The sequence below is a fragment of the Talpa occidentalis genome, unplaced genomic scaffold (assembly GCF_014898055.3).
Source record: "Talpa occidentalis isolate TD23 unplaced genomic scaffold, MPIMG_talOcc4v2.1 talOcc4.14, whole genome shotgun sequence".
In the NCBI taxonomy this organism is placed as follows: Eukaryota; Metazoa; Chordata; class Mammalia; order Eulipotyphla; family Talpidae; genus Talpa; species Talpa occidentalis.
This window is the reverse complement of record NW_023601433.1, coordinates 64,381,014-64,404,514: the sequence shown is the minus strand read 5'-3', so window position 1 is coordinate 64,404,514 and position 23,501 is coordinate 64,381,014. Positions and strand designations below refer to the sequence as shown.

Here is a 23,501-nt window from a genome sequence, read left to right as displayed (position 1 = left end):
GCTGTGGACAGCTTCATAGCGCTGTGCTCAACTACCTGCGCCACCAGGGGAGGCCCTAAAAGATGATTTCTAAGGACCAGAACTGAATAGTGCGGAAAGTTTTACTTAACTTATGGATTCAGGACATACAATTATAGCTTTATTATAAGGAACAAAAAAGGTTTTGAGTATCAGTGAAAAATAAGCCTTTACAAGCTGAAATAGTCTATTGAGATAAGTAGAATTAAAAAAAAATTCTCTGTGGATACAGACCTACAGCTCTATTATCCCTACAGATGATTTAGTAATATATTCAGAGATATTTTGCATATAATACATACAAAGTGGTAGACATAATTATAGGCAATTGTTAGTTTCCCGTCTCTTTTAGAAAGAAGTCATTACTGCTATTTTATAATCCAAATTGAGTTACTATTCAAGAAGTTCTGGAAATTTTAAGAGATAAACTGAAACCATACTATATATTTTATTAACACAAAACAGCAGTACTTTGGACTTTACGATAATTAAACTCTAAGATTATCAAAGTCACTATGTTTTAAAAATGTCAACTTTCTAGCATCAGCATGCTCACTCTCTCTCTTTTTGCTAGTCATTAGAAGCAACCCAGAGTAATGTTTCTGAAATCCGGTTTCTAATTCTTGTTGAACTTTTCCAAATGATGAAATTTTGTTTATGATACTTCATATTTACATTTTCTGTTTTGATGATAGAGAATCTCTGGTTGGTCTGGATTCAGAATATTTTATTCTTAGGTTGTAATTCTTCTCTCATGTTCTTAACGTTGCTTGTTATGTCCCTGCTCTTGCTATGGCCAGGGTACCAGGGCAATGGAAGAGTGTGCACCCTTATTGACATCTGCTCAGTCAATAATGGAGGCTGCCACCCAGAGGCATCCTGCTCTTCAGTTCTAGGTAAAGACTAATTTCTCTCTCCAGTTTGGGTATTTTCATATAACTTTTTAGAATAAATTAACATTTGAAAGCGAACTCAAAATCCTTATTTAGATCTTCAAACCCCAAATAATCCATATTTTAAAACTAAAGATTTGGACTTTTTAATGCAACAGACTATGCTCTTTAATGATCTCTCTTTTAAGAATTACTTCCCAATGTATTTAATCGGTTCATTAATTTGTGAGTATATTCCAAGGAGCAGGAAGGAGAAAAGGGGAAGGACATGCTTCCTTCTTTTTCTGGCTCTCCCATTTCTAATTCTGGCTAATACTTTTCACTTTTTTTTTTTTTTAAGATTTATTTATTTACTTATATGAGCGCTGTGCACAGTCAGAAGCGCAGGAGGGTGAGAGAATTCACCAAAGTCAGAGCGGAGAGCAGAGCAGGCAGACTAAGTACACTGCTGAGGAGAGCAGCGGTACCCTCACCCAGTGGCCGGGGATCGAACCGGTGCTGCAGAGGCTGCGGGCAGCTTCGCAGCCCAGCGCTCAACCGCTGCGCTACGGGGAGGCCCATACTTTTCACATTTTTACTGGTCTTTTTTTTTCCCCTATTACTTCATGTCCTTTGTTCATCTGTTTTCTATTGTTTGGAAATTTCATTATGAACTGAGGATATTAGCTTATTATCTGTATTCTGCTTTAAATGTGTTTTTTGTGGTATGTTGCTTTTAATTTTAATTTTGCTATGTCACTTCCTATTTAGAAGTTGGAAATTTTGACATAATCAAGAAGATAAATCTTTTCTTTAAGGATCTTTCCCCTTAGAGTTATGTCAAAAGAGAACTCCCTTATCAAATTTTAAAATAGTCAAGTATATATGCTTCTATACTTTTATGATTTCATGCTGTTTTTGACATTAAGATTTTTTACCTTTTTCAGGGTTTATTTTTATCTATAGTGTCAAATAAAGATCTGGCTTGATTGTGCTTGTTCAAATGAGTAGATCCATTTTCATTTATTGAAAAATGTCTATCTGTTGCTATTTTGAAATAGCACTTTTTTACGAACTCAGATATATGCATATATAAAAATATGTGTAGATTTTAGTATACATACTGTTGTATATATCCTTGTAGTATTGTATATATTTATATATTTATATTACACACATAGATCATGTGTGGCTATTTAAATGCTTATTAAGTGATTAGTAATGGATTCTATATATTTTATCCTTGGTTCCATGATATTCTAGCTGTGTGTCCTTCGTCAAGACACTCATTCTGTCTGTACTTTGTGTACATCAATAATAGGAATCATAATCGTGTCTGTAGGATTAAGAGGATTTAACCTATTGGAAGAATTGAGTGAGTTAATATATATAAAGTCTCTGCAGCAGATACCATCATCATAAGAATACTTTTTTTCTGCTGTCAATCCCTTTATGATGGGAAACCTCTCTTTTCCTTTGTATACCCGATTTAAGTATACCACTCAGGACCATGATATATGGCCTTATAGCACCAGTGTCAATCCTTACATGGAATATTGGAAATATTTAGCACTTTTGTATTTTTAAGAAAAAAAATGAAAAATTAAGATTCTAGTATATTGTCCTCATATCTTGTTCTGTCTGTCCCTGGTGACGTACAGACTTGACTTTTGTATTTCTTGTCTAGACAGCAGAGCCTGGGTTCAGTTGCTGGGTTTGAACTAAGGAGACCTGTACTTACTCTTCCATTTTAATTTCCGAACAGGTTCCCTACCTCTCTGTACCTGTTTCCCTGGATATACTGGAAATGGCTATGGGCCAAATGGATGTGTGCAACTCAGTAATCTTTGTCTGAGTCACCCCTGCTTAAATGGACAATGCATCGTGAGTCTTTTGTGCTTCCTGAAGAGAGAGAGTACTTGAGAATATTTTTAGTTCCATGATTTTAGTTTCATGTTTATGAAATTTGTTTTCTATGATTCATGAATTTTAGGTAATGATTCAAGCTTAAGATAAGGAACTGTCTATAATTCTCAGAAAAAAGGTAGGTAGTAACTGTAGCTCTCAGGAAAAACCAATGAGTTAATTTTTCTATCAGTGATTTACAAAGTAGTAAAACAAAGCCTGCAGTGTGATCCAAATAAATCTAACTTGTATTTAGCAATCACCTTTAATGAATTACTGTAAGTCAGGCTACTGAAAGATGTTTGTGGTTCAATACCTCCTACAAGTGTCATATAGTACTATGTTTCTTTATACTTTGGGTTGATTTAAGTTTATTGTCTATCATTTGTTCATGGAATTTTTTTTCCCCTTAGGAAACAGTGTCTGGTTATTTTTGCAAGTGTGAATCAGGTTGGGCTGGTATCAATTGCACAGAAAACATCAATGAGTGTCTGAGCAACCCTTGTTTGAATGGAGGAACTTGTGTTGATGGCATTAATGGGTTCAGCTGTGAATGCACACGCTTCTGGACTGGATTTTTCTGTCAGGTTCCCCAGCAAGGTATGGTTGACATTTGTTAACCACAGATTATCATAACCTGGAAGTATCACTATTTAATGAGCCCTACTGCCGATTCTTCTAATGAACTTATTTTCTTGTCAGTTTGCTTGGATGCTTAGAGCTATGTCTTTCCTTGCAGAAATGGTGTAGAATTCACAAGATAAATATTTATATATTTCAATTTAGGCCAGAAGAACCTTTCCTCAAAGAAAGAATTAAATTAGTATTTGCCATTTTCATTATATCTGTTCTGACAATAAAATATGCTAGAGTATTATTCTTTGCAGTTCTCTAAGGAAGTTTTAATTTCCCTAGAATATCACACATAATTGTGTCACTCACCTCCTCTAGACTATACAGTGGCTCTCCATTGCCTGTTAAATAAAAATTGGCATGTTTTTTCAATTATCCTATATTGTAAATAGAACTGATCCTATTCACCTAACCTCAGTTTTCACCAGTTCTCTAAAAATATTCCCATTAAGGCCAGACATCTTTCCTTACTACCTGATTCCATGTGCTACCATGAGGAATTTTACTGCATTCCTTTATTTGGGATATTTCTTCTCTCAAATCTCCCAATTTTTTTCTTTGCTTCTCATCTATATGTTTATGTTCCTTGAGGAGTACCTCACATTCGACCTCTTCCATAAATCCTCATCTAACCACTCCACCTGTCACTTATTATTTCTGATTCTGAATTGCCACATTTATGAGGCTGTATCATATATTTAGGACTATGTTAGGTCCTGCGGAAGTGAAGAAATAAGGAAGCATATAATATTGTCTCCAGATATCTGCTTATTTTCTAGTTAGGGAGACGAGGTTAATATAAAATAACAAAGAAGAGAAAATAACTAAATTGTGTGGGCTCAAATATCATAGAGGTAGAGAAAATGGAAACCAGAGAAAACCCAAAAAGCCTGTTCAGAGCAAATGAAGTTCATAGCAAATGTGAGGATAGACCAAACTAGATTTTGAACAGGAGTGGGATTTGGGCAGATGGTGATGGAAAAAAGAGAGAGTAGAAAAGAAGGAATGACAGGACTTTTGTCTTCAACATTACTCAAATTTTGCTAAATATTTTAGTAGTAGGCTTATAATTGCCTAGCCTCTTTCTGTTTGTATTTTCTGAAAGGCACAGTTCATCTTTGTTTTCCTTTGTAGTTTGTGGAGATTCTCTCTCTGGAATGAGTGGAAGTTTCAGCTACAAGAATACTGAAGTTGATTACATTCATGATGTTAACTGCTTCTGGGTTATCCGAACTGAAGAGGGAAAGGTAAATGTAGTATCTCTGGTTCAAATGTACATTTCACATATCTATCACATATATTTATATTACATAAAGTATACATACTGATAATTTATCTATCATATATTGAGCATATACTGTAGGTTTGGGGATAGACATTTTACATACCTTTTTCTAACCCTCATTAATGTTTTGAAATAAGTAATAACATTCTAATTTTATAGATGAGATCATGGAAACTAAGAGACATTAAGTGATTTTTAAAGAATATCCTTAGTTGGTAATTGGAATAGTTAATTTCAAAGTCAAGTTTGTCATGTTCCAAATTCCATGCTTTGTTCTGTATTGATGACTGCATAGGTGGACTGACTGTACAGTGATTTGTGTAGTCACATTGTTAATGAGATGGTGGTGTTTCATGATGATCACTCAGTGCTACAATATATATTAGGGAAAAATGGGGACTACTGTTAAAATTATTTTCCTATCAATAGCTTTCTGTGCCATTGATGTGCCAATGTGCTATCCTAATTGCTTCACACGACATTATTGTATTTTAATTATCAGAAACCTGAATGAAAAGGATTATTCTCATTTTACACGTGAGGAAATAGACCCTATAGAAGCTGAGAAGCAGATCCAGGGGAATGAGACTTTACATGGCATACACTGACGTGAACTTAGGTCATTCGACTCCAGTGACTCTGAACTGCTGCATGAACACTCTTCAAATTTAGATCTGAGTCCAAGCATTTTAGTGCATTAACTACTCAAACTTTTCCAAATATTGTTTCTCAGCCAACTCTTGGATTCATTGAAATAAATTTGTATGCTGGGATAGAGAAAGTTTTCTCCCAAATCCTATTAACTTTTCCCAGCAAACTAATGTTACAGAGGTCATTGTACAAGGTCAGAAAACAATTTTCCCCCTTTGAGAATGGTAGACTCTTTAAGGTCTAATAACCCCACAACAGATTCAATTCCAAAATCAATTTCCCAGTGGCTTTATTATGTGATTTTCTTCCTTCCATTTAGTTTTCATGAATTTCGTTTCCTGACAGTAAAAATATTTGTCTTTCAAGAAAAATTAATTTGTGAAAAAAATTTAATACGTTTATCAGCTTGTAAGAAATACATGCCATTTTCTAGATTAGTGTGACTTTCATATTTCCTTATCCCTACCGCAACTTACATAATATGGTGGAAATTATCTACAAATCATTGATAGTTCAATTCCCAAACTTTTTCAGATTTTCACTGAAATTGATTCAAAGGTAAAAAATGATGTAATGTACAGAACAGATCTTAAAAATACTCCAGGATAGAATTTAAAAAATATCCTGATGTCCTTTTTCATTAGCTGAATACTGTTGTGGTTTTATGTCATAATGGTTTAAATTCAACAGTCTCCCTTTTGTTGTTTGAAATACATGTTTGAAATATATATGTTATTAATTATATTACTATCTAAAGTATGTACATTTTAACATTTAAACTCAGACACCCTCAGTTTTTGTGCTTATTCTCTCCTATTTGTTTGCTCAGTAGTCATCATATTACCATTTCCCTACTCTACGCTTGGTATTACTCATTTCTTGATGACAACCAATCAATGAAAGCTTGCAGATTCCACACATGCCTAGACTGTGCTTACTCAGTTTTACACATAGGATGTCAGTTTGATCTGGGAAACAGTATATTGTTGAGAGGTTCAAAGGCCCTTAAGGAAATAACATATCTCAGAGTGAGTGATGAAAATCTATGTGGATTTTCAGTTATTTTGGTTATCAGGATACACATTCTTGTGGTAATATTAATTAAATTTAATTCAAAGTAGATTTTCTAAATGCTCATTTTACTGCTTTGGAAGCATGAAGTGCCTTTGTTTAATAGACTTTACAATTTAATGAAATCTAGGTAAATCTATTTCATTAATCCATTGAATAGCAACTCAGTAGATATGAAGTTTCATTTATGCTAGATGAATAAATTCTAGACATATGTTGTATAACACAGTGCTTGTAGTTAACATGGCATTATGTACTTCAAAATTTGTTGATTGGGTGTATCTCATTTTAACACACACACACACGCACACACAGGAGGAAACTGTGGTAGTTGTTAGATACATCCATTTCATTGATTGTGGTGATGATATTGCAGATGTTTACATATGTTGAAACTCTTCAAATTGTATATGTTAAATATATGCAATGTATATCATTGTGTATTTTACTTCAATAATACTGTTACAATCTATTTCATTAACTTTAAGATTTTAATATATTTTGATACTAGCTGAAGTTAGGTCTAAGCAATTTTTAATACAATTCATTTACTATGTAGCATTTTCATATATTTTGGATGATTAGGGACTTATACAAATATATCTTGAAAGTGACTTGATACAAATGCTTCCTAATTAGTGGGTGAAATACTTTAGAATTAATGTGAAAATTAAAAATAATATATGGTGACCTTTATATCTCTAGGTGCTGCGTATTACTTTCACCTTTTTCCAGCTAGAATCAGTGAACAATTGTCCACATGAGTTTCTTCAGATTCATGATGGAGATTCTTCTGCAGCATTTCAACTTGGAAGATTCTGTGGCTCCAGCCCCCCTCAGGAACTCCTCAGCAGTGACAATGCTCTCTATTTTCATCTCTATTCTGAACATTTAAGAAATAATAGAGGCTTTACAATAAGATGGGAAACACAGCAACCAGGTAAGTGTAAATATGGGGGAAAGAAAAGCAAAATTTTATATATAAAAACTTATATAAAAACAAAATTTTGAGGTTATTAAATTTTCTTGATTAAGATTATATTTTTGAATGCATTAAAAGTTTAGGAATTCAGTGACATAATATTTTTAAAATTATTTTCAAGTCAAATAAACCTATAATGAGTTTGCATTTGATTTTGTGTGAGAGATAATAAAATTTGGAAATGGAAGAGATTATTCTTAATAGTTCCCTTATGAAACTACTGAATAGCTTTTTTATAAGCTTTACTAGTATATTATTGCAGAGATTTTGTTGCGGATACTATTCACTCCTTCATTTAGTATTTCTAATCTTAGTGATCATTTGATACCTTATTTGTTGGTGTTTTTTGTTTGGTTTTGGTGTTCCATTTTAAAACTTTTTACTGTGAATATTTTAAACATATGAAAAGTAAAGAGAACAGTATACTAAATCTGCAATTCCATTCATTAGTAAATCTGTGGATCTATTTCTGAATTTTTTTTCTATTGGTCTATCTATCCTTGTGCTACCTTGATATAACTACTGAAGTTTAAAATTTGGTACTGTAAATCTCTAATTTTGTTCTTCTAAAATGTGATAGATTCTTTGCATATCCATATATATTTCAGAATCAGTTCATTTATTTCTCCCAACAATATGCTGGGATTTTGCTGGCATTGCACTGAATCTATAATTCACTTGGGAAGAGATGTCTTAAAAATACTGACCCTTTCTGGGCCTCCGCAGTGGCGCAGCGGTTGAGCGCTGGGTTGCGAAGCTGCCCACAGCCTGTGCAGCGCCCTGGCCACCGGAGGAGGGTCCCACATGGCGCGCAGACCTCTCCTGCCGCCCGCTGCTCCCCTCAGCAGTGTACCTCGGTCCTTTTGCCTGCTCTGCTCCCTGCTCTGGCTCTGGTGAATTCTCTCACCCTCCCGCGCTTCTGACTGTACCCAGTGCTTATATAAATTAAAAATAAATAAATAAAATTAAAAAAAAATACTGACCCTTTCAATGCATGCACTTTGACTTTCTCTATATTTATTCAGTTCTCTTTTAATTTATCTTTACTATGGTTCATAGATTTCAATGTCTAACCTTTTAGACATTGAACATCTTTTGTTGGTGTTTCTAGATATTTTACATTTGTGTTATTGTTACATTTATGATTATTATTTTTCTAAAATTTCATAAATGCCTCAGTTTCCAGAATTTTATGAGTTAATATACAGTTAATCTCCCTCAAAGTGGAAAGTGAATCTATCTTCTTATATTCATTCCTCAGACAATTTAACCTATATTTTAAATTAGATCACAGTGTGATGGCTGATTATCATAGAGCTCAATATATGGGTGTATTTATTTGTTATCATTAGGTTCTTCTACATTTATAACTTAAGCAAAATGGAAAACTCAGCAACTTCTTTAATTTAGAGAGTGTCCAAAACTACACATAGTTATTAAACAAACTTGATTTCTCATAGCAAGCAAGGACTTTGATCTTTCTACATGAGGCATAACTTATTTACTAATGTAAACATAACTTTTCTTTATATTTTAGAATGTGGTGGTATCCTGACTGGTACTTATGGTTCTATTAAGTCTCCAGGATACCCTGGAAACTACCCCCCAGGAAGAGATTGTATCTGGAAAGTAACAACCAGTCCTGACCTTCTGATAACATTTACTTTTGGGACCTTGAGTTTGGAGCACCATGATGATTGCAACAAAGATTATCTTGAGGTAAGGAGTTGGATTTGTATAGGACTCATCACTGTGTGCTGAGAAGTCAGGGGGTTGTGGTCTCTGATGCCTATACATGACCATAATTTATTAGCAATAGTTCTAGGTAGATATATTCTTCAGTAGGCTTCCAGTGTCCAAGTCTTGCTAAATTCTGATTATTAATTATGCTGGCTTATTGCTTCTCTTGGGTCCCTTTTGAATATGAGAAGCAGTTGCCTTCTCTTCCCTTGCCATTTTCTGGAAACCCAGTCCCCTAACATGGGGATAATAGAATTAGTGAAATAAAAATTAATGTCTAACTTCCCCAATGAAAATTCAAATTTTCAGTTTTCTGTTTAAACCAGTGAGGTGTTTCACAAGTTAATCATAGTATTCCATGAAGAGAAATAACTTAATGGTGATTATGTGAACTGGGCTGATAAAAGGCAAGACTTAACTGGTATGTATTGATAATTGTCATTAAGAGAAGAAGCCTTAACTTGTGTTCCTTCTTCTTAGTACAAGATTTTTATAGAATATGGAGGAAGGAAAAAAGCTGTTATATTCAAAACCTTATTATATAGATATGTAAAAAAATATTGCTCTTCATTTGTAGACTGAAAGATCATTGAGAAAATTGAGCTCTTATGTTTTTCTGTCATCGCCATAAATCTCAGTACCTCTTACAGTAGTCATAAAAGGCAATATACTTTTCCAAGTCCATTAGGAAAGAATGGAGTACTGTGGAATTATTCATAAAGGACAGAAGGGTCTGACTGTCAATCAGGGATCTCCACAAGTTAAAGTCATTAGTTATTTAGCAGTTGTAATGGATTTGAAACCTTTGGGAGTGACTAGAAGATCTACTTTTCCGTGGAAAATTGCTGAAAGATAGCCTTTTAAATGTTGACAAAATTATCTTGAAATTCATTTTCAACAACTACCATCATATTAAAATCAGGGGCTTTTTTCATTTCCACATGTTAACGTGCATACATGTATAATAGCAAGTATCAACCACCCTCACAATATTGAAACACCTTTATTTCTCTATGAGCTATAATATTTCAAAGAAATTGTTAACTATACAAATACCTTTGCTGCCAATAGATTAAAATATTATCAGTAGACAAAATTGACCATATCAAAATATCATTTAGTCCATTGATGCTTTGGAGTTCTATATAGTGTAGGAGTTGCAATTGTAACACAATTATAGAGAAATTAACATAATTATTTAATACATTCAAAACTAACAACTAAAAAAAAAGAATTTCTAAGGTTGTCATCATTATTGTGGTACTTAATTGTTATTAAAACTGCACTTTTTAAATTCAGTAAGCCATCTTTTCATTGTATCTAATCTGACTATACTTCCTTCTCCACCTCTGATCCTCTTGGATACTTAAAACAAGTTGTGAATCAGTTGACATTGCTGGCATTCCCTCTTTCATTTTCTTTGCATATATTTATTTTCTTCTTTTGTATCACTAGGGATTCATAATTTCAAAACAAATATCTGCAAGAAGACCTAGGAAAGGAAATAGTTATTAATGAGAGTAATAATATTACAAGAAAAAACATTAAAAATGTACATCCAATCTCCCATTTGCAGTTCAAACAGAAGATAAGGTGTCAGGGATGATGGGCGAAGGAGACTATGGTTTACTGAATTCCAATGCTGTGGTAGATATGTATATGCAAATCTGCCAGAGTCACCATCACTTTCAAATGATGGCTTTTCTGAAGTTAATCTACAAAACAACTTGGTTGGCTAAAGCCTGATCACTTTGAGTGTAATGATTTGTTTCTTTGTTTTAGATTCGAGATGGTCTTTTGCATCAGGACCCTGTTCTTGGGAAATTCTGCTCCACTCTCTCCCCTCCACCACTCCAGACTACTGGTCCCTTTGCCAGAATTCATTTCCATTCTGACAACCAGATTAGTGACCAAGGCTTCCACATCACCTACTTAACATCACCTTGTATGTAATTTGATGAGTGAGAGCTTAATATGAATGTGAAGGACAATGATGTGTTTATAGCTGTTCTATATTTTAATGTGAGGTTGCAGATGACTTACATTTTTAGTCTAATAACAAGTCTTTATAAATATTTTTTCTTGTACCTACAGATTTTTTTATCTCTCCAAAGTTCTGTTTTTAATGTTACAGTATTTATCAATCCCTAAGACATGAGATCCATGTCTTAGTAAATACATACCTGACACCTAAACATAAATTATTCAGACATAGCTCTTTACTTTCTGTTTTGTTTTGAGAGATGTTATTCAATAGCTATGTCAGACCCATAGCTATTAACTTGCATTGATATTTTAAAACAAACCGACAAATACAATGAAATACTCTCTGAATTTTTTTTTAGGAGTGCAGAAGATTTTGTTCATGACATACATCAATATGCCTGAATGAGAATTCCCTGGAGAAAGATTTTTTATGACTCAAAAATAACCCTGAATATGTTTTCACTGTTCCACTTTCTCCATTTACTTTGGTTGCGGCTGAATCTACAGTTGACCTTTAATTTTTGTCAGTCTTACTTATTGTCTGTGCATATCAACTTTCCTCACAACATAATTGTATTTAAAAAATGTATTTTTAAATACACAAACGTATTTAAAATTTGTAGAAGAGAATGTTAGATTGGAAGTTAGGTAAACATTTCTACAAACAAGGTATAACTCTATACAGGGTGACTAAAATGGATATATGGTGTGTGTGCATCCAACTCCTGGAATCGGAGGAATGGACATTCTCATGACTTTCTCCTTCTCTTCTTTGTTCTCCTTAGTGGATCTGCATTGTGGAGGGAACTACACAGACCCACAGGGTCTTCTCTCTCTGGACTTGTCTGGACCTTTTATGCATAACAGACAATGCATCTATATTATCAATCAACCCTTGGGAGAACAAATACAGATCAACTTCACCCATGTGGAGCTGGAAAGCCAGAGTGGCTGTTCTCAGACTTACATTGAGGTAACTTTTACCACTCAATGACTCTTTGATGGTACTTTTCAACACTTATATTCTGTAGCACAGTGGTCTTTAAATGATTGTTGGGCCAGTAGAATCCACATTATCTGGATGATCTGAATGTTAGAAATGTAATTATGCACTTTTTCCTAGACCTATTGAATCAGCACCTCTAGGGCAGGCTCAGAAACCTGTGGTTTATACTTAACTAGGCTAGAATTTGACAAACGAATATACTAGGGAGTGTGAAAGAAGTTGTCAAAAAAAAAAGAACTATAAAAGAACTATAGAGAATGAGACAGAACATTCTAAGGGCCTAGAGAAGAAAATGAAAACTGAGACTAGAAATTCATATTAATGCACAGTTACAAGCTTTTAAAATGAGCCCGAATAATTAAGGTAAATACAAGTATGACTAGAAGGATTTACTAATAGGATACTGATGACAGCGATTATACAGAACAATTTTGTATATGAGGGAAGTAAAAGGATTTGACCAGGTGAGCTAGGTAGTTAGTGGCAAAGGGTTAACTTAGAGAAATGAATAACTCTTGTTTGGAAGTTTGGACATTTTTTTCTTTTGTAGTTAGTTCTGATTATTTTCCTTCAGAAAAGTTACATTGATTTAAGTGTGTGTGATGGTTGTAATAAGGAGAATATCTGAAACAAAAGGGCAGTTTTTGTTTTTCTGGCCTGGTATTTCTTTTTCTTAATTATTGGTCAAGCCACAAATTAAATTTTGGGCAAGGAAACAAAACATATTTTTTTGGGTGCAATTTTTTTAAAAACCCAGAAAGGCATTTACAGTTTGCTCATATAAATCAAACCAATTCACTTTTCCAGAAAAACCTATATAATCTCTTGCCCTCTTCCCACTTTCGGATGTAGAGAGGGGACATATAGAATTTTAGTGCAAGATTTGGACTTGCCTGAAGAAGTACATTGGCCATGGCATTGTAGCAATATATTTTTTTAATCCAGAGGTTTTTATCTCAGATGATGAGAGGGATGTGTATATTCATTCTGTTTATGAGTTCTAAAGACTTTTATGATAGGGCCTCCCTAGTGGAGCAGCGGTTGAGCACTGGGTTGCGAAGCTGCCCGAAGCCTCCGCAGCACCGGTTTGATCCCCTGCTGCTCTCCAGCCACCGGAGGAGGGTCCCGCATGGCACGCAGACCTCTCCTGCTGCCCACTGCTCCCCTCAGCAGTGTACTTCGGTCCTTCTGCCTGCTCTGCTCCCTGCTCTGGCTCTGGTGAATTCTCTCACCCTCCTGAGCCTCTGACTGTGCCCAGTGCTTGTATAAATAAATAAATAAATCTTAAAAAAAAAATCCTTTAAAGACTTTTTTATGATAAATGTTAGTGTTTTATACTGAAAGAAAGAAATTTTAAATATTTTTATGTAAATAAAAATTAAATTTCCAACATCTCTTTTATACTTAGAGAATAGTAATAATAGCTCGCAGTAGCATTACCATCACCAAATGTTACCCTAAGACTTTAAAATACTAGAATAAGTAGGTCACGATTACTGCCTGTACAGTATGATGTGCTTGTGCTTTACATGAATTAACTCCTTGAATCTTCACACCCACTGTTATTATTCTTATCTAGAGATAAGGAAACTGAGGACCATAAAAGTTGTGCTTGGGCCCTGATTACATGTTTAGGGAGCAAAGAAGCTAGGAATTGCAGTGAGGAGTTTGGGCTGTACTATCCTCTGATATGAGCAGAAATACAGCCTTGTACAGTAACTGTGACCACAAAGCTGCCCCTGCTTCCCTAGGGAGAAATCTCTCTTGAATGTCCCGACTCCATAACTGGCTCTTTGGTTACAGGACTGTAACTTGGAATCAGGCCTAAAGCTTTTTTCTCAGATAGATGAAAACATTAGTAATCTGGACATCTTTCTATTAGATTTTTAATGATGGTTCTAATGGCTTTAAAAAGTCATCAAAGCCCTGGGAATGATCCCTTAAGGCTTTGCAATATACTCTAATAGAAGTTCAGTAAGGAGTTACACGAACACCTCTGAAATGGTCTGAAAGGGCATCGGAAAAATATCTTAAAACTAGCATTGAAAATTTAACTTTGGAAACAAAGTGGCAGAACGTTTTATAGCCAGACTGGGATTGGAGGTAATTCATCTAGATTCTTGTATTAGTTCAGTCATTTGATGATTGTATAAACGTTTTCTTGGAAACTTTAGTTCTTACTTCCATGAGATGCCCTACCTATTCCAGATTTTGTGATGATAACTGTAGGAAATTAATGGCAGAAATAGCTTGAAGAATTTTTAAAAAATCATATAAATGCAAGATTTTCCCAGACCAAATTTCCAACTCCTGCTTTTTACATAACACTTCAGAGACAGCCAGTGGGGGCCCTGTGTCTTAGTTGACCAACAAGGTACCAACATCCTGATGTGCATACCTCTACAGCCAGGTTTTGGCCAAATGTTCCTAGAATTGTTGAGGGAAAGATGAAACAACTCTATTGTCATAAGGACAGGTCATGAATAGTTATTTGAATAATTGAATAGATTTTTTTTTTTTACTATATCCTTGACTAGCCCTAAGGGAATAAAGCCAGTTGGTTTGTAGAATTTTAGCACCAGCCAGAGCATCTATTTACTTCATCTAAATCTTTAGTTGTGCAGATGAGGAAACTGAGGCCACAAGGGTCAAACTCTAGTTATTGTGAGAATAGGATTTAGATGGGACCCTATAACTAACTTAGATCAAAGTTCTTGCCATTAATCATCACTGTCAGTGGAATTTGTGAACTGAGCCCATTTAAAAAAATACACTTCCAATTCTCTACTTGTCCTTCAGACAGTGAGTATGGAAGAAAGTGATATTGGAATTAAATTCAAATTACATTATTATCACTCAATATATTGCTCCCAAATTTGGTGGTTTCATTTTAAAGATATACCCAAAAGAATGAAATGTTTAAGCAAAGGAATAAATGAAAGAATGATGATTATTTCGAATACGTTTCGGTTAGGAAGGGAGATAACCTTGTCATTTACAAATTCTATGTTTGGGAGAGAGAAAACTACCCAAAGTTTTGAAAATAATGAAGAGCTGAGAGGGAATTCTAGAAAGCTGTGGGATGATGATAACAAGGAATTTTCTTTTAGTGTGACTATGCCTTTCTGAGACATACTTCTAAGAATCCCAGATCTTATTATGTGGTTCCAGATGTCTTATTGCCATGCAAATATTCCTTTAAATGAAGTTTAAGATACTATTGCCTAGTGTAGCTATTTCATGTATAATGTGGTTTTGAAAGACTTGCTTTTTGCTCAGTAAGTGCTCCATAAACATTCATTTGCAAATAAAATTTAACTATAAAAGATAATAAATGTGGTGTTGCCCAGATCCAGTGTAGCATATCTTTCTTTTTCTTTTTTAACAAGACACACTTTATATATTAATTGTTGAATTTCTGTATTCCTCTTAACTAAATGTTATACATCTAAAAACACTATCTATGGGTGATTTGCTGTGGCTGTAACAAAAGAATGAGTAACAGATCAAATGTTAGTTCATCTGTTTTTTTCTAAGAGAGCTTTGAAATTGTAAAGAACAGTTCAATGAATGTGACAGAACATCTTTCCAGAATAAAAAGCAGCACCTTTTATTAATATTTCATAAGTGATTTAAGCCATCAGAACTCTGAGTGAAGGACACCTAAGACAGTAATGAAAATTTAATTTTTAATCCCAGAGAATGCAAGTAGTAGACTGAATAATAATTTCAGAAGCTACATGATGCTTAGGCCAGAGCTGAAATGGAATATGGAATAAATGGATATAGTTGTTCACCCACGGAATTTTCTTGAATAATCCCTAGTTGTCTCTCCCCCTACCTTCAAGACTTTAGCAGAATGGAAAGGGGATATTGCAAGAGATTGATAAGGGAAGGGGAAGGAGAAGAATCTTCTGGGAAAACGGAGAGCTTCTGAGAAAGTTGTTCCTTCTGAATGGTGGAAAGCAAACAAAAATAAATGGCATAGAAAAGTTGAAAACTGTAATTAATAAAGAAAGATAAGTTATATTAAAGTTTGTTTCCCAAATCAAGGAAATGTGCTTATTTTACAAGTGTCATTGAATCACAGGTTAATCATTTTGAGACCTCTAAGCCAATCCCAGTAAATTGGTAAAGCAGATAGTAAATACACCCTCTCACAATACAGTGCTACTAGATATTATTCATACAAAAATCCAACTACCTGCAACTCTATAAACCCTCTCCTAAATAATTAATAACTATGAAAATGAAATGAGGACTATATAAAAATAATAAACAGAAAATGCTATATATCAAGATCTGTGAGATATGATGAAACTGAATGTGAAGTTGAAATCTTTATGCGCTTAAAGAATGTACTAAGACATTGCAAAAGTGGGACCCCAGCAAGCTAGAACTCTGAAGGTCTGTCTTCCCTCTGAGCCTTTAACCACCTCCTCACTCCTCTCCATTTACTCCCCTCCATTCCCAGCTGTCTCTCTGCACCATTCTCACATCTTCAGATGAATTCGGTTTCACAAAGCCCTCTTTTTCTTCTTTGTTAGGAATTGAAGCCTAACCATTGAAGCCTACTCTTTGTTAGGAATTGAAGCTTATTTCAACTCCAGTCTTGGAGTTGGTTGAGGGAATTAATGACTTTGGTGTGCATGAATTTGCTTGAAGTAAGCAAGTCGCTGCAGCAAGCAACCACCCCAAAGGCTGAAGAATATTATTTTCCAGTTAAGAACATTTTGAAATTAATTTTATTTCAGAGGAAGGTCTTTCTAGAAATGGCAGGGGGAAAAAGGGAAATAGATATCGAGTACTTTGCATTTGTAGTTAGCATATTATATTTTGGGGTTTTGTTTTTTAGCTCTGTTGCTTCCCCAGTGACTGGAGTCATTCTGGTGCTTTTTAATGAGGTGACAAAATATGCCATTACTCAGGCGAAATATTTCTTTAGGTATGCATTGTAGGAGCCAAGGAAAAGAATGAGATCGTAGGACCACCAGGTCTTGGAGTTGTGAGAAATTATATACATTATGTTCTTCTTTATGTAAAGAAGTTGCTTGCTCACATGGAGACCACAGACCCATGGGAACAGTTAAGTGGAAAGCAGTAAGAGGCAGCTATGGAAAGAGCATCAATCAAGAACAGTGTACTATTAGGTCAAATACAGAGTAATGCCAGTGCTTATTTCCTATAGATGAACGCAATATTGCATGGAAACATGATAAGGTACTTCAACTCTCTGTATTACTAAAGGCAAAATGTTTAACATTTAACCTCAATTTTCTTACTATAATAGGAATAGTATTTTCCTCAAAAGAATTAAAAGAGGTTATTTATCCATTCTCTAAATATTTGTCAAATAACCTATGTGTCAGGCACTGTGCTAGGAGATGTGTATGGAAAATAGATATTAATATTTGTCATTACATAAAATATATAATGACAATTACATAATCTCAATTTGCAGAAAGTATCAGAAAGGAAAGAAGCGGTGCTCTGAAAGTAAATAACAGGGCTACTGAATTTAGTTGAATGATTAGAGATAGCTTCCCTAAGGATGTAACACTTTTTATCTGAAGAAGACAAAGGGTTTGCAATGCAAAAAGTGAAAAGAAGGAGGATTCCAGAAAAAGAGGGCCAACATGGTCCTAGAGACTGAATTGAGAAAACAAATCTTGACAGGTGCAAATAATTAAAAATAGACTAGTGTGGCTGGAACCACCAAGAAGTGAGTAACAAGAATAAGACCAGAGCTAGATCTTATAGGATCTTGTAGCCCAAGGTAAAGAATTTAGCTTGGCTAAATGAAAGGGAAACAATTGGAATATTTTTAACAGTGTCTGGAACAGCAGTGAATGGTCACTAAAAATCAGGTTACTCTCTTAATAGAGATGTCAGAAGGAACACAGCTTTATGAAGTAAAATAAACTTTAATATGGTAACTACGAAATCACAATACGCACTAATGAATAAGGAAGAGCAGTAACCTAAGAAAATAATTTTTAGCTCCATTGTAGCTTCTCTCTGCTCCCTCATCCATTATTTCTTCATTTGCCCTGGCACATGTTGCTCATTACTATGTGGTAGCATTGTGTTTTCAACTCTTGGTTGGACCAAACCTAAGTGGCAGCATATTTGATTTGTTTTGAGTTAAAAATGTAGATTTTGAACTTATTAGATAAAAAACAAATCTGTATACAAAGTAAATACAAACAAGAGATCAAGTGTATTGAAATATGGCTTTGGGACTTGATCTATTCCAGATGTTAAAACTTTATACTGACTGGGCTCTAAGTGTCCACTTTTGGTTTCATTAAATCTGTGATTTTCAGTCCAGTTAATTTTAGCTCCTCTTTCTGTAGGAAATCATTTCTGCTCACCTTCTGTTGGACAATGTGTCTATTGAGAGGCTCACAGTCCTGGGGAAGGATAAATATTAAATCTCTTTAGGGAGATGTTGCAAGTCTTACAACAATGAAGCATAGACGTTCAGCCCTTTTACAAGGAAGGATGTGAAGAATTGGAAAAAAAAATAATACAGGCTATCTCATTTCACAAGTACAAAAGAAAGAGGGTTTTTTTGGTGGGGGTGGGACAGTGCAAAGTTGCAAGTCCTATAATAAATACTGAATGCAGGATCTGCTGCAACAGTACTTGGGATCACTTTAAAGCATTTGATGAATTTTATTTAAATGTCTTTTTTCAAAGGGGTTGTGGTTAAACCATGTCTGGGATCTAGGGAGAATACAGACTTTCAGAATTAATAAGGTTTCATTTCCACAGAGAGAGAGAAATATAGCCAAAATCAATTGTACCTTCTAGGTTTAAAGCCCTCGAGCCCTATAAGTTCCTTTTAAAACATTTGGACTGCAGCTGCCTTTCTCCTTGCTGAAGTCCTTGAATTTCATTAGTGAGGCCCAGGGGAACAGCCCACTTTAGCTTGCTCTGATGCTGTTTGGCTGTTTTTCTTCCTTTTTGTCATTTTCTAATGGGAAAAATATAATTGTGAGACTAGAATCTTAGCAGAAGTTAATGGAACCTTTGAGGATTAGAGAGCAGGAAGATATCTTACTATGTGTTTCATGCTTCCTGACTTCCAAGAACTGTAGTATGTCTGCGTTTCTAAGAAAATGGTGCTACAGAAATTTTCTCTTTGCTCAGAGATTTGCTATTTGGTTAGAGAGATATTTATAGTATAACTTTATGACATTGCAGTTTGTATTATAGCTCATAGAGAGGATCTGGTTTGCTATGAGTCAGTGGAGAGGCATTTGATTTTTAGTGTTGTTGTATGACTATCAAATGGCTATACCATAATTTATTTAACCACTCTTCTATTATTAGACCTTTGGAAAATTTTCAATTCCTGTTATTATAGAACATATACTTGATGTGGATCATTTTGTGTCTTTGTCTGCATCTCAAGTTATTTGCTTACTAGAGAGTTAGAGATAATGGGTCCAAAATGATGATTATTTTGAAGACTCAATACATATTGTCAAAGTATTTTCCAGAAATTTGTGTTTCCACCAATTACATATGGGAGTAACGGTGTTACTCTGTCTCCACAGCTTAGAATATTTCGCTTTAAAAATCTTGTTACTGCCCATACTGCTTGGCCTGGATAATTCTTCAGGTCTCAGCTGAAAGGTTATTTCCACTGAAAAATATTCTATAATCCTTTGGACGAGTTCAAAGTTTTTAGTTAAGCCAATGGTTCTTTACGCTTTAAAATCTTTTTATAACATCTTTTCACTACTCTGAAATGAAATCCATAGATGATGTAACCTCAGTAAATATATTTTATATATACACATATAATATATATATATATATATATATATATATAGAGAGAGAGAGAGAGAGAGAGAGAGTTGTAGGTTTAAGAGAAATAAATAAAAGTCAAAAAATTAAATGTCTATTTCAATATGTTAAAAGCCAGAATCACTATGAAGGTCCCAGGACAAATGCAGGCTGACATGGCTATGTCGGAGACCAATTTTCTTAAAGAGTGATGAACTCCTGGCAGATTTCCATGGAGGAAAAATAAATTCAATAACTTCTTATGATTTATACTCTGTTTGTATAACTGGGAAATTCAGTGTGCATAAAATTGTATAAGAAATTTTGTACTTAATATTTAAAATACATCTAAATTTCACCCCAGGTAACAGAATTTCAGCTCTTCATGGCTCCAAGGCTTTGTGCCAGCATATTTGATTTGATTTGAATATATCTCAGGATATACAAGAATTCTTGTTGTGTGTGACTATCTCTCACATTTCAGGCTGTTTAATATCATTTGTCTCCAGCCACTAAATGTCAAAGTGCCCCCCCACCATTGTCTTCATAATTAAAATAACAAAAAATACCTTCACAAATTCCCAAAATGCCTAATTATGATATTTATTGAATATTGAATAATTGCAATTAGTTATTAAGTAATAATACAACACCTTGTACTTTCACAAATGTGACTCATGCTTCTGAAGAAATGTGCTTGCCTTAAGTTCTGAGGTAGGCTGATGTTTTACAGAGCTGTTACTGCACAAATCCTACCATTTATTGATGGCTTGGTAATGTCAATTGAGTAGATGCCTTGATATTTGTATAATAAGATCTTCCAAAATAATCTATATAACAGGAGTAGTTTGTATATCTATGGAATGATTCTTGATTTTGGTGAGAATATGATGTTTCATCTTTTTTTTTTTTTTGCATCTTTTTTATTTTTTTAAGATTTATTTATTTTTTAAAATTTTTGAAATTCTACTTTTTTTAAACAATAAATTTTATTTTTGTATTCCCCATACAATTTCAACCCCCCCATTCTGACCCCAATCCCTCCCCTCCCACCCCCCCGCCCCCCAAAAAATGTCTCTGGTTCATAGTTTTTTGTTGATTTTGATTTTCACTTTCTTATAGTTATTCATTTTCCTGGTCCCTTATTTAAATTATCTAGATTCCTGCTATGAGTGAGACCATCCGGTATTTTTCTTTTTCTTTCTGGCTTATTTCGCTGAGCATGATCCCTTCCAGCGCCATCCATGTTGCTGCAAATTGCATGTGTTTATCTTTTTTGAATGCTGAGTAATATTCCATGGTGTATATGTACCACATCTTCTTGATCCAGTCATCTATTTTTGGGCATTTAGGCTGTTTCCAAAGCTTAGCTATTGTAAACAGTGCTGCTATAAACATAGGGGTGCAGGTGTTCTTTGGAATTGATGTTTCTGTGTCCTTTGGGTAAATACCTAGGAGTGGAATTGCTGGATCATATGGAAGCTCTATGTTTAGTAGGTCCAGAAATCTCCACACAGCTCTCCATAGTGGTTGGACCCGTTTGCACTCCCACCAACAGTGCAGAAGAGTTCCTTTTTCTCCACACCCTCACCAACATTTGTTGTTGCTAGTTTTTTTAATATGTGCCATTCTCACTGGTGTAAGATGGTATCTCATGGTAGTTTTGATTTGCATTTCCCTGATGACAAGTGATGTTGAACATTTTTTCATATGCCTGTTGGCCATTTGCATTTCCTCTTCAGAGAAGTTTCTTTTTAGCTCTTCTGCCCATTTTTTGACTGGATTATTTTCTTTGTTGTTGTTGAGTCTCATCAGCTCTGAGCAGATTTTTGTGATCAGTCCTTTATCATTGGTGTTGTGTGCAAAAATGTTCTCCCAGTTGGTGGGGTTTCTCTTTGTTTTGGTTATTGTCTCTTTTGCTGTGCAGAAGCTCTTTAATTTGATGTAGTCCCAGTTGTTTATCTTTGCCTTCACTATCACTGCTTTGGGTGATGTGTCTGTAAAGATGTCTTTGATGTGCAAATCCCGTAGTGTTTCGCCTATATTTCCTTCTATGTATTTTATGGTTCAGGTCTTATGTCTAGTTCTTTAATCCATTTTGAGTTGATTTTTGTGTATGGTGTGAGGTAGTGGTCAAGCTTCATTCTTTTGCATGTAGCGACCCAGTTTTCCCAGCACCATTTATTGAACAAACTTTCTTTGCTCCAATGCATAGTCTTTGCTCCTTTGTCAAAGATTAGTTGATCATAAATCTTTGGGTTTATTTCTGGATTTTCTATTTGATTCCATTGGTCTGTATGTCTGTTCTTGTTCCAATACCATGCAGTTTTGATGATTATGCCTTTGTAGTATAGTTTGAAATCTGGGAGTGTGATGCCTCCATTCCCTTCTTTTTTTTTCAGGAGAGCTTTGGCTATTCGGGTTTTTTTGTGATTCCATATGAATTTCATCAATAATTGTTCTATTTCTTTGAAGAATGACATTGAGATTTTGATTGGAATAGCATTGAATCTGTAGATTGCTTTTGGTAGGATGGCCATTTTAATAATGTTTGTTCTTCCAATCCATGAGCAGGGGATGTCTTTCCATTTCTTTGTGTCTTCTTCTATTTCTTTTAACAGTGTTTTATAGTTTTCTTTGTATAGGTCCTTTACCTCTTTTGTTAGATTTATTCCCAAATATTTGATTTTTTTTGTTTCGATAATAGAAGGGATAGTTTTTTTTAATTTCTTCTTCTTCAGATTTATTGTTTGTATATAGGAAGGCTACTGACTTTTGCGTGTTGATTTTGTATCCTGCCACTTTACTGAATTGATTGATGAGTTGAATTAGTTTTTCTGTGGAGATTTTGGGGTTCTCTATGTATATTATCATATCATCTGCAAATGATGATGTTTCATCTTAAAAAAATCTGAAAAATAAGCACCTCCCTGGTGATGCAGAGGTTAAAAGTCTCAGTGCTGTCAAGCAATAGCCAGCCACTGTGGTATGAGTTTGCTCCCCAGCCAGGGAGCTAGCCCACATGGCACAGCAGACCTCTCCTGTCTCTCCTGCTGCTCCCCTCAACAGTGTATTTCAGTAGATCTGCCTGTTCAGCTCCCCACTCTGTTGCTGGTGAATTCTCTCACCCCATACACTGCTGGCCTACATCCCAGTTCTTGTATGCATAAATAAATAAGAAATGAATCTTTTAAAAAAAGTAAAAAATAATAGAAGTTATCCTTTTTTTAAAAAAAAAAATGAGGTAACATTTGTTTCCAACACTGTATATGATTCAGAGGTGTAGAATCACACCTTTTTAACTATCCCTTAACATTTTCTATTAGGCCTTTTGCTAAGAAATTCACACTATTATTTCATCTATTTGTTTCAACAACCCCATGAGCTAGGCTTAGATTCAGTAACTTGCTAAAGGTTAAGTGAGGAGGTTTGTGACAGAGGTAGGGTTTGAACACATGCTTGTATGAGTCTGTAGACTGTGCTCTTGCCACTGCACTCTAAGATATTGACTATTGATTTTAAAAAGGGATCTCTGTTACATGAGAAAATTTTCTT

General features: G+C 34.6%; 1 protein-coding gene across 2 annotated transcripts in view; it reads left to right on the top strand.

Moving 5' to 3' along the window:
- The window catches only part of CUBN (cubilin), a 225,935-nt gene that overhangs the window by 15,246 nt on the left and 187,188 nt on the right, over nucleotides 1-23,501 (top strand). For both annotated transcript variants that reach the window (XM_037510673.1, XM_037510672.1), the window contains exons 10-17: nucleotides 819-914; nucleotides 2,656-2,774; nucleotides 3,209-3,395; nucleotides 4,563-4,675; nucleotides 7,141-7,375; nucleotides 8,955-9,136; nucleotides 10,940-11,102; nucleotides 11,929-12,116. In XM_037510673.1, coding sequence (XP_037366570.1) covers nucleotides 819-914; nucleotides 2,656-2,774; nucleotides 3,209-3,395; nucleotides 4,563-4,675; nucleotides 7,141-7,375; nucleotides 8,955-9,136; nucleotides 10,940-11,102; nucleotides 11,929-12,116 — 1,283 coding nt within the window. The remainder of the gene's footprint in view (nucleotides 1-818; nucleotides 915-2,655; nucleotides 2,775-3,208; nucleotides 3,396-4,562; nucleotides 4,676-7,140; nucleotides 7,376-8,954; nucleotides 9,137-10,939; nucleotides 11,103-11,928; nucleotides 12,117-23,501) is intronic.